This window comes from Larimichthys crocea, chromosome XXI (genome assembly GCF_000972845.2).
Source record: "Larimichthys crocea isolate SSNF chromosome XXI, L_crocea_2.0, whole genome shotgun sequence".
Taxonomy (NCBI): domain Eukaryota; kingdom Metazoa; phylum Chordata; class Actinopteri; family Sciaenidae; genus Larimichthys; species Larimichthys crocea.
The window spans coordinates 5,499,902-5,511,841 of NC_040031.1; the positions used below are offsets into that span (position 1 = coordinate 5,499,902).

The window sequence follows — 11,940 nt, forward strand, 5'->3', positions numbered from 1 at the left end:
CATAAGGTCCCACAGGCTTCTGTCCAGATTTTCAAAGGCCATGCAAGAGAGGCTGTTGAACTTGAAGTATTCCAGGAATTGTACAATATTGTTTTTTTCTGGATCCAAAGTCCTGATTGCTTCTAGCATTTTGACCTCCTTTCGGACATAGCGCTTTTCGTTTTTGTGAATCTTTACGGCCACTTGCTTGCCCGTTGTTAAATTGATGCATGTGGCAACTTTGCCAAAGCATCCCTCACCATTAAAGTTCATCACCAGATAGCGTGTAGAGTTGCTGTACAGTATATCACGCTTCTGTACTTCATAGGCTGGTGTGTCCTCGTTGCTTTTCTTTGAATTAACTGAGGTTGAAGTTGAGGAAGACATTTTTGCAGTCAAATGTTTCCAAACACAGTATAATTGACTTGTGTTCTTACTCCAAAGGTAACCAGTGGGAGACTGACTGTGCCCAGCCTACAGTCTTTATGTGAAATTGACATGTGACATAAGTATGACATCATCAAGACATCAAAGGAGTTCAGTAACATTAAAGGAGTTCAGTACTCAAAGAGTTTAAAAAAACAAAACAAAACAAAAAAATTCAAATAAAAACATTCCAATAATGTTTATTAAAGGTCCATTACGTAGAATTTAGTTATCTTATTTGTTATAAGATAGTTATTATTATATTATTTGATATAAGTTAGTTATTATTTGGTATAATCACTGCATTGCAATCTCCTCACATCACCCTTGCCTTCCTAGTATAAAGAAGAAACAACATTTGAAACACGCTGTCCAGAGTCAGTACTTAGTTTGTCTGTTCTGGGCTACTGTAGAAACATTGTGTTTCAACATAGAGGCCTCCATTAAGAGGACCCACTCCCACTGCTTTTAAAAAGTAACAAAATAAAAATATTCCTATTTTCAGGTGATTATACATGCACGAAAACTTAGTTATGAATGGCCCCAAATCTTACACACTGCACCTTTAATGTTAAAATTTCATTAGTGCATTACAATGCTGCAGCTGCACAAGCATATGTTAGTGCATTCATTTCACGTACTGTTCTGTACTGTGAATATATCTAACATATTCATATTTGTATCTGCACTGTCATTTATATATCCGTATACGTATGTACATTACTCTGCACTTTAATGTCTTTGGACTTCTGGTTAGATGCCAAACTGCATTTCATTATCTTATGATAAAACTGCATCCTTTTGCTCCACTGCTGCCTTTTTTGGTAAACAGTCATAGTGGTGACATTCAGGTTTTAACACCATGCATTAGTGCTCTATCAATAATATTAAATATGACATTACAGAAGTGGTACTTGTTCAATGCTGGTTTAGGTCGTTTTAATGAATATTTGGAAAACAGGATTACCTTTTTGTAATAATGTAACTTAGTGTTATGATCAGCAGGGGGCATACTAGAATACACTCGGTGATGTGGTAAAATAATGACAGACTGGTTTTAATTCGTCCTCGGCACTACACCATGTAAAATAGTTTTATTTCTATGGCTTGCTTTTTCGCCCCTCTGCTATATATAAAAATGGGCCAAGTTTTATTAGTGCCAAAATTACAAATTACTAAACAAAATGACAGCTACTCTTTCTTATTGAATCAAATTACTAAACAAAATGACAGCTACTCTTTCTTATTGAATGAAAACACTACATTGGGGTCTCCCTTCAAGTTCTGCCAACAACAATCTCTTGTTGACACACTTTGTCTAGACTAAAAAAATCTGATTTCACTTTAAGTATCCATTTGTGTCTACAAATACAAATATGCAAGTGTATTTTTGCATATTTTAATTTGTATGTGACACTGAACTGAACTGAAGGAGAAAAGAACAAAAAGGAGCAAGGTAAAATGACATAATAATAATAATAGAATTAATAATAATAGAATAAATTAATCAAATACAAACATACACCATACACCATACTCAGTCATATAGCCAGACAAGACCTATGTCTCTATGGTTGTAGGGTGATGTGACACTTTATCAAGAAAGGACCTCATGTTCTCTGTCTGTTACAGTAAGGCAGAACACAATAAAAAACAACCACAATAACAACAAGTTAAAAGCAATGTGAAGCACAAACAGGGTCCATTCAGCTCTGTTAATTTTGCCTTGTCAGTGGTGTATAGAGCTGAGCTGACTGGTTCACCTGGTGCTGGTGTGAAGCAGCTGCAGGATCTTTAATTTCTGAGAGACAGAGATAGAGATGCACAGCAGCATCAAATCAATAAACCAAAGTCTAATTGCCCCAGATTTAGGTCTTCTCTAAAAAAATTAAAACAAGTGTCTATGTGACCAGTGTTCAATCATCAGTTCATTTTTGATTGTGTTATAAACGTGTATTGTAAGGTAATGCATTAGAAATTCATTGGGGTCTCTGTGTGCATGTTCAATTCCTGCCATCAACAAACGCTTGTTGACACCATGTTGTGTCTAGAGATTTCAGAATGCAAAAAAATGCTAATTTCCTCCCACTACTCCCATTTTTCTTGTCTTACAGTTACTGAATATGATTGAATTTTACCTTAATCATTCACTGCAAACCTTAACAGATTACAGCTGAAATGTAAATGTCATACCCAATAAATGACATTACAACATTCTCAACATACACAATGAATCATATATTTAGGGCCTGAGCACGCAGTGCGAGGCCCTATTGAATTTCGTATGTTTATTTTTATTTTTTTTTCGTTTTTCTTTTTCTTTTTCTTCCTAAAAGTAAATTGCATTAGACGGCCCACATCCCCCCGAAAACTCACGAAAATTTCATCCGATGTGCTTGAAACTTGGTGTGTGTATTCTCAAGGCCTGTGAAAAGTTCTCAAAATCACATCTTTTTATCACAGGGCGTGGCCGTGACGGCGCGTCGAAGTCGACGCTGCCGATTTTTTCACAAAAAAACAAGACTCCATTTACTTCTTTGCTGATTTTCGGGCAAAACTGTGCGGCTATCATATACTTTATCAGAGCTGTATGAAACTTGTTATGTTTGTTAAGACCAGTTTTATGCACAATTCGGCTGCATAATTAATGAGGGGGCGGGGCAAAAGCGCTCTATAGCGCCCCCTTGAATTATTCTTTGGAACAGCCCCGCCACAGTTTTGGACACAGAATTATGAAACTCAGCCACTTTGTTCAACATGGCAGGACCTACAAAAAAGTCTCTTGTCCAAAACTGTGGCGGGGCTGTTTGAAAGAAAAAATCAGCGGTGAAGGCGCCGATTTCGATGTGAGCTCATATCTCAGGAACGCTTCGGCGAAACGGAACCAAATTTGATGTCATGCTTCGAGGCGCTGTCCCCAGTCCAGGAAACAAATATGGTGTCATTTCGTCTCTAGGGGGCGCTATAATTAGCAAAACATTGTTTTTGCTCATATCTCCTGAAGTGTTTGTATTTGAAATGAAATTGTGATATCCACAGATACTGTGGGTTGCCCCATTGATAGTTGATGCCAACTTTTCATGTTAGCCAATCTATTATCCCATGAAAGATTAGCATAGACATAGATCCATATTGATAAAGAATCCATATTGAAACAGAATCTCTCCCCACCTCCTTTGCCAAATACAGCTCAAGACTAACTAGCAGTTAGCCTTTTCGTGATTATTAAGTCCAATATTATAAAGACTAATATTATTTCGACGTGCGCACAAATGCGAGGGCCCGACCATCGCTGCTTGCTTGATGAGTGAAAGAAACTACCTGAAAGGAACTTTGGAAATATAGTTAGGAAATATTATTTTATTTGTTTTATTTATTTGAGTTTATTACCTACCACACAGCAAACCTGGGCCAAACTGCGCAGAGAGAGTGGGGCTACACAGGGTCCAGCTTATCTTTGCTCATCTTGTCAGGAGCCTTTCCAGACCGCAGAAATTTTAACCTGTCTTAGCAGGAAAAACAGGTATAACTAATGACTCCTGCTATGACATATGAAAATGTCTGCAGTGAACAGAGTCTATTATTATTGCACAGCACTTTCTGTGTGCTTGGCCAGGGTGCTGTGTACTGTTGCCTGTTTCAGGCCCCCGGGCAGTAAGTGGATAAGGAGAAGTACAAGTGCTAAAAACAGGCTGTCAGTGAGTGAAAACAGACAAGAGGCAAACCTTCTGATAAAGAAAATTAAATTCCTTCTCAGGTTTATCTCATTGGAAAACAGCCATAATGGTATGCAAGATAAGCATGGACAAATCACACCTCAGACACGTAGGGATGACATGCCACTTCTTACAGTTAAGAGAGATAAATGGGAAATGATATAATATGTAAGTCTACAACATGGAGCACATGGATTTGGAGGATTTTTGGAGTGGTTGTGGGCACTGAAGTTTCGACTCCACACTGACCACATGTCCAAACAGTTCAAGCTGAGTAAACACAAAGATACACCCTCCACCACACTTCTTAGTTAGTTTCTCTTAGTTTTCTGGGACTTCCCTGCAGCATAGAGCAGCATGTAAATGTCTATTTTTCCAGCAGTGTTCACTTTAATTCTTCAGTTCCTGCAGAAACATTTCAAAACAGCCTATGATTTTACGTGTGCAAAACGCATCCAAACTCCCTCTTCGGTCTCCTTCCCTAAAGGCTCACTTGCCTGGCCCAATGGCACAGACCCAGAACTGAGTCTGGGCCGATTAAAACAGAATGTAAATGACCTTTGCTGCTCTTTCATCACAAAGCACTTCTTACACTTATCCATGGCACTCAGCCCCATCCTGTCTCTCTCCCTCTCTCTCCCACCTCTGTCATCCAGGAAAAGAAGGGGGGAAAGTCATTAGGCTCAAATGGGGAGGAGAGAACAGCTAGTGGTTGCTATCACCATGAAAGTCAGGGCAAAGCTCAGAGCCACTGAGAGATAGTGGGAGGACTGCACTGGGGAATATCTGCCCAGAGAATACAATACGTTTTCAGCTCATTAAGTTGGATAAACAAATGGCTTACTGTAGGAGATGCTGCGAGTCGTGGACATCAGCAGGAAAACATTGGAAAGTAGGTGTTTTTCAATTGTCGTTATGATCATTTTCATGTCTGCGGTGCTCTCTGTTGTCTTGTTGACCACTTGTGACGCTTATTTTCATTGTAAATTACTCATTATGTGGCTTTTATAACACAAAACAATGTAATTCAGCATCATAATCTCTAACTGCTTCATATGCTGATGCAATATTATGAAGATGCGATACAAACTTGTTGTTGTTTTTGTATATTATCAAGATCAATAACTCCAGAGGGGCGGTGGAAAAGCATTAATGGGATGCCATTAAATTTATCGGACGACACTAATCGCCCATCTCAGTGCACCCCCTCGTCTGGCACTAAATTGATGTGGAAGACCAGTGGTGTGTTAGAGACAGTGAGCAAGATGGGTAACGCCATTCGAGGTGTCATTGCCTTCATTCCCTCGGAGCGCTGCCAACGCTTCTTAGTGGGTGACCTGAAGGAGATGCCACTTGATCGGACCCTGGACCTGAGTAGTCGGCAGTTGCGCCGGCTGCCTGTTGCTGCCTGTGTCTTCCATGAACTGGTGAAGCTCTATCTGAGTGACAATAACCTCAGCAGTTTACCGATTGAACTGCAGGGCCTGAAGAAGCTGCAGCTCCTGGCCCTTGACTTTAACTGCTTTGAAGAGCTCCCTCCAGCTGTTTGCCGTTTGCCCCAGCTCAGCATCCTTTACCTGGGTAACAACAGGCTTTGCCACCTCCCCAGAGAACTGAAAGAGCTCAAGGAACTTAATACACTGTGGCTGGAGACTAATTGCTTCACTGTTTTCCCTAAGGTGGTGTGTGAGCTCTCTAATCTAAAGACCCTGCACCTCGGTTATAACCAGATACAGAGTTTACCGAAAGAGCTTAGCGGGCTGGAAGAGCTAAGAAGTGTCTGGCTTGCGGGGAACCAATTGGCAGAGTTCCCACCAGTGTTGCTGGAAATGCACTTTCTCGCCGTCATTGATGTGGATCGGAACAGAATACGACGCTTCCCTGGTCTGTCTCACTTGCATGGGTTGAAACTCATAATCTATGACCACAACCCTTGTGTTAACGCCCCGGTAGTCGGCGACGGAGTCAGAAGAGTCGGGCGCTGGGCGGACAGCTCGGACGATGAACAGGAAGATGATGGGTCAAAAGCAGCAATTGAGAGTACAGCAGAGGTCACGGAAGAACCCGAGGAGGAGCACAACATTAAGGACATTTAGGGTGAAGGAACAAAGTGACCTTCAGCTGTGGTGAGGCACAGGATGTATCCAAGTGGAGCACCAAAAGCAGGGTGGTGGTGTGTTATACATCAGGCTGACAGTTGGCCCATGTATGGTAAAGACAATCATAATGAGCTGTCATGCCTCAGTTTGATTTACTACCCTCTTAAGTCATCAGAAATGTCTAAAACTTTACAAACCAATATTTTTTCTGCCTTTTTCTGCATAAATATCTTTATCTCTTTTTTTGGAATTGGACATTTTTGTCCATAATGACTTAGAAAGTAGTGAAAAAAAAAATTAAAAAAATCCCAGTGTTCTATTATTTTATTAGAAAAATTAACATTTGAATTCCAAAATTTGTCAAGAGAGAGACTTTGTTAAAAAAAATTGTGCCATATCCACTAGCACAGCCAAAAATATGTCTCTGTGTATGCTTTCAAATAATTTGTTGCAACAACACTGACATTGTTCACTGCTATTTATGTCGAAGTTTTTAACTGTTTTATTTTATGTCACAAAATATATATCTTGGGAATTTTACAAGTTGCAAAATATGTGTTGTTTCAACACAGTTGAACGTAAAAAATTATTAGTAGTGTCTTTTTAGTACAGCAATAGATTCATACCATTCTATTAAATCCCCTAAGGCTATACTGTGGGTCATGTAGGAATTTGATCATATGTTGTCAAACCATAACCATTAAATCAACAACAGGCATGACAGTGCAGCATATAAAGCCGTCGATATTGAGAAAAAATAAAGGATTCATTGCACACATTCAGAGTCTGAGATAATATCTGTACCTGCTGAGGCTAAATACAGTGAGGTTTTTAATTCCAGTGATGGATGGTTTAAGTCAATTAGTGCACTCCTTATTCAGACCAATGCATAATTCATCTGATATATTGGAGATGTGGCTTTGAATAAAGACTGCTAATGGGCCTTAATATCATCGCCATAAGGTTCTGATCTGAAATAGATCGTAAGTGCAAATTTCCAATTCCCCAGTGTACCGGGAAAATGTTTTGTAAACAACATTAAATGTCATTTCACAATGCATCATCTGGCACATTTTGAATCCTTTTTAAAGGAAATGTAGGAGAATTGATTGAGAATGGACCACATGTCAGCCCTTTTTTGGAAATGAACACACTGAGCTGCTGTATTTCCAGCTTTAATTCAGCTTCCTAGAAAAAATCATTAATTTAGTGTGCATTTTCTAACTCTAGAAATTCATATAAAGACATCTTTCTGTTATAAACACATAGTTATTGATTCTGTTAAACTGCCCTCTAGCACACCTCAATCCAGAGTAATTTGATTGGTCACAAACATAACATGCCTGTGGATACTGTACATGAGAAATACAAGCTTTCTATGTAATTGTGTGGAGACCAAGACTTTTTTTTTAAATTGCAGATCCGCTCAAACGTTTTTTCTTTCATAAACATGGTTACTGTCTGCAACTATAAAACTGTATTTCATCTACTTGTTGCACAGACGTATGAGTGTGTATTTTTTTTTACATTTCCTCATTTGTTTTGATTTCCTCTTTATCATTTTTTAAAGATTTTAAACATTTTTTGGAAGATTTTATCAGTATTATAAGCTAGAATTGTCATACTTTCAGCTGCTTTATTATTTGACTAGGCTGTCATACAAACTTATAGGAGAGACAATAAAGAAAGAGAAGTGAACCTCTGTATGTTTCTTTAATTTGTTCAGACCATAGATAACACATACACTGATGGTCATACATACAACTTAAGCATATTACAAGCATATTCTGCATGACAAAATCCAAGATGACAGATTATGAGTGTAACAATATCTTTGGTACGAAATCCTACATCAACACAACATGGACATATCCTTTCATAAACTTGCTTAAAGCTCCCTTGAGGTTAAATATATGGAGCCAATTACCAATAATTCCTGCATCACCTTCATCAGCTGTAACAACCAGCACCACTTTCAAAACAGTAACTGATGTTAAATATAAACATGTTTCATTAATGAAACCCAGATAGCTTAAAAGACTAAAATATATCGGTGCTTAGTTGTAAGTGAAACACAATAAATATAATTTTCAACATTAAACAGCAGAGTGCAAACTGCACTGTACACTGAATACGAAGATCTGATGGAATGAACGCCAACTTTGTGAAAGCATCGAAGCTTTAACTAAATGTGCTATGACATCTTAATTAAATTAACCCATTACCCTGAGACAGAACATCTCTATTTGAAAGATGCCTCATGTCTTCTCAAGCTGGACCCATTGCACAGTTTTTTTTTTCCCCCCAAGGAAGTTATTTAAAACAAAGACACTGTTTGAAGCACATTTTCCAAATCAAATCACTCGAACAGAGCCCCTCAGATAAAAAGTATCATGAGGCTTTTTTGTGTGTAACACTTCTTGGTATTTCAACTTCCAAAAACCAACTTAAGACTCAGACGTCACTTAACTACACTCAAACGTCAACTATACAGAGGTTTAAACTGAATTACAATGGGAGGGTTGCCAGATTATGTGCATCAGATATTGCAGTCTGACCACCTTACATAACACTGGAGGAGTAAAACATGGGCAGGTTTTTTTAAAAGGGTGTGTTCAATTGTTGATGCTAATCCCAAATTCCAATTGGCAAAACAACCCAGAGCTGGAATGTAGTATCTCCTCAGTACAAACATAAGAGTGCTGTAGTTTTCAATAAGCAGAAAGACGTGAACAAAGGTCAAAGATACAATGAGGTAAAGTGTTCTCAACAAGACAATAAGCTGTGGTTAGCTAGCTAAAACAACACAAGTATTGGATTATCATGCATCTGTCTTTAGGGGCAACTCAAACAGCAGGTTTCAGTCCCTTAATATCAGCCGGATCACATTCAATATCTGGTGAGGAGTGATGGGACATTGTGTGGAGTGGCATGGATCACAGGCTCATCCATGGTCCAGGTCTCTGTCTGAGTGTTGTCTCACTCGGCTGAGGCAGCTGGCATCCATCCAACACGTCTGAGCTGTCTGTCTCCCCCGGCCCCGTATTGTCATGAGACCCTTCTTCCTTGGTAGCCAGAGCGTCAGCCCCTGAGGCCTCTGGGATTATTGGAGGCTTCTCAGACACAGGCTCAGCTACTGTGTCATTTCCCTCGAGATCAGCGGCCTCGTTCACAGATCCAATCACTTTTGGATCGTTGAGTTCCTTCTGGGAGTTTTCTTTCTCCATGCGCTTCCGAGCCTCCTCTCTCCTCTGCTGGATGCGGGTGTTGTCTCCCATCATGACCCTGACTCTGACTTGATCTGGAGGCCAAAGCCCACCCCATATGAACTGCAGGTAGCTGAACAGCACGATGACGCTGAGGAAGGCAAAGTTGGTAGCCACGCCGATCACTGCAGACGTCAGGGGGAAGTTGTACAGGACATATCTTATGCCGGTGAAGTAGGCATGGATACGGAGCTGAGATGAGTAGATCTGCACACGTCTGGACTGGATCTCAATGACGGCGCCAGTGGTGGGCCGATAGGCATTTGTCTTGTAGTCTGAGGAGAGCTCAACTTCGATGAGCTGCTTCTGCTCCGAGATCCCAGTCAGAAGCAAAGGCGAGAACATGAAAGTACTGAGTGTCTGCAGGAGGGTGGAGCGGTAATGCAGCATTGTAGATCGTCCCACAGATGAGAAAGTCTTCCCACCTTTGGTATAAGAAGACATCTTGACCATGAACATACCCAGCTGTTCATTCACCGGAGACTCTGGCATCTCCAGCTCCAGAGATATTCGATAAGGCTGACCGTAAGCCATCACCTGGTCCTTGTCATTCTTCATGAAGGAGATGTTGGCCGTGGGGAATGAACAAAGTGCTGACTCCGAGGCGTCACAATCAGAGGTGTAGTAGAAGTGCACAGGGGTGGAGAAGCTCACGGTGGGCATGTAGGAGTAATAAAAGCTCCCATAGAGGAAGATGGACACCCATAGCAGCAGCACCAGGACACATAACAGGATGGCAGCCTGAAACAAAGTCCGCCGGGCTTTGAGGAGAGTCACGGCGGCTACATCTTGTACCCAGTGTAGGACAGGTCCCATCGCACCTCCCATCGTGTCTGGTGCGGAACACGCCGACCTTCCTCTGGTCCTGGTTTGGGTTGTTGGTGCTTCTCCGAGCGCTGCCGACTGCTGGCACCGGGGTGGCTCTTTATGTTCATGCATCAGTGGGTGGCTCCCCTCTGAAACCGGCTATAATCGCTTATCTTCGCCCTCACATGTCTAGCTACACACTCACTCAGCCAAGCTCGTTATGCTCATTACGGATAGTTTGATCGCGACAAAACCAAACTACAAAGAGCCTCCAATGACTGAACACTGATGTCGTCTTACTCGGAAGGTGTGTGACTAAGCTCCTCAGCAACGTAGCTAGCATTACAATCCAGCTGGTGCTAAACAACAAAACATGACCTCATGACCCGGACGTGGATCTTCTTCTTTTGTGCCAGCTCGGAGCAGCCAACCGGAGCTGGAGGAGCCGCCTGCAACAACGACGCCAGACAGCGACGGGAGCAGCAGACAGGCCCTCGGACTGTGAAGACACCGATGGGGAAGAAAAGTCGCATCGTCGGGGGAGCGGTCGGTCGGAGAACGATCCTACAGCTTTCACCCCCCGGGCTTCGCGGGGGGGCCGCCGGAGAGAGAGACGAGGGAGGCTCCGGATCGGATGGTATTTATCTGGCTCAACGTTAGCATTACAGGCTAGCTACATGCTAAAGACTGGAGGTGTGAAGAATGGGCCCATCTGATAAAAATAGACACACTGGCTAACATCTGATGGGAAGACTCACTGTTAGAGAGAATGATCTAAATCACGGTTACGGCTCGTGCAATTTAATCAATGTTTTTTTATTTATTTAACGAGGCGACCGGAAGCTAACAGCTAGCGTGCTAACCTAGCTGTTAGCACGCTAGTTGTTGTTTTTTTAATTGTGAGCCTGCCAAAACAGGCTTAACATAAATGTAATTAACCCAGGCGACCTTACGCAAATACCTTCACTGCATTTGCTTTGTGGACACATAGTGTGCGTGTGGCTGGTTTTCAAGGTGTTTGAGTGCCGGTGGCTAAAGTTGCAGCTAGCACGCTTGTAGCAGGTGTTGGGGTTAACCTCTGTGCTCTGACGGGTTTTCTGCAGACGAACAGGACGGAGACGGACAGAGATTTGTGAGAGAAGTGCGCACAAACATGAAGGCTCCCGCTGTCAAGGCCACAGGTGAAGTAACTGCGTGTGTGCCTTTTCTCAGGTGATGCTAAAAGATGGCCATTTGGATTGATCAGTAGTTGTTTGTCTCCGCATGCAGAGGGCTTGTCTTTGCTCGGAGCCTATGAAGACAGTGACGATGATGAAGCTGGAGACTCTCAGCATTCAATGGCAAACTCTCAACGCATCCAGTCGACTGACATCGACAGTACCTTGGCCAATTTCATGGCTGTGAGTATAATTTGCTGACATACCTTGAAAGTAATTGATTCTTGTAAATACCTGCATTTATCTATGTGTGTGTAGAATAGATTAGATCTTTATTGTCATTGTCACAGGTACAACGAGATTGAAAGTGCTTCTAGTCAGTGCAATACAATCCTAGCATTAAAGTGACTAGTGAGTGTTAAAATAACTAGAATAAATAAGAATAAAAATACCTGAGACATTAAAATGTACTAAAATAAATAAAATTAAA

The 11,940-nt window shown here is 41.4% G+C and overlaps 3 protein-coding genes across 3 annotated transcripts in view; 2 read left to right on the plus strand and 1 right to left on the minus strand.

Moving 5' to 3' along the window:
* Window positions 1-4,879: 4,879 nt before the first annotated feature.
* lrrc10 (leucine rich repeat containing 10) lies at window positions 4,880-6,374 on the plus strand. The gene is made up of 2 exons (XM_027273100.1): window positions 4,880-5,013; window positions 5,239-6,374. Exon 2 carries the CDS (start codon window positions 5,279-5,281, stop codon window positions 6,215-6,217), a length of 939 nt encoding a protein of 312 aa, XP_027128901.1. The 5' UTR covers window positions 4,880-5,013; window positions 5,239-5,278; the 3' UTR covers window positions 6,218-6,374.
* A 1,540-nt stretch (window positions 6,375-7,914) lies between these two features.
* LOC113744177 (seipin-like) lies at window positions 7,915-10,461 on the minus strand. The gene has a single exon (XM_027272598.1). It carries the CDS (start codon window positions 10,423-10,425, stop codon window positions 9,157-9,159), a length of 1,269 nt encoding a protein of 422 aa, XP_027128399.1. The 5' UTR covers window positions 10,426-10,461; the 3' UTR covers window positions 7,915-9,156.
* Window positions 10,462-10,654: 193 nt separating this feature from the next.
* fnbp4 (formin binding protein 4) overlaps window positions 10,655-11,940 on the plus strand; it is a 15,856-nt gene continuing 14,570 nt past the window's right edge. Inside the window, exons 1-3 of the mRNA XM_027272597.1 lie at window positions 10,655-10,930; window positions 11,397-11,474; window positions 11,563-11,693. Coding sequence (XP_027128398.1) covers window positions 10,675-10,930; window positions 11,397-11,474; window positions 11,563-11,693 — 465 coding nt within the window. The 5' untranslated portion in view covers window positions 10,655-10,674. The remainder of the gene's footprint in view (window positions 10,931-11,396; window positions 11,475-11,562; window positions 11,694-11,940) is intronic.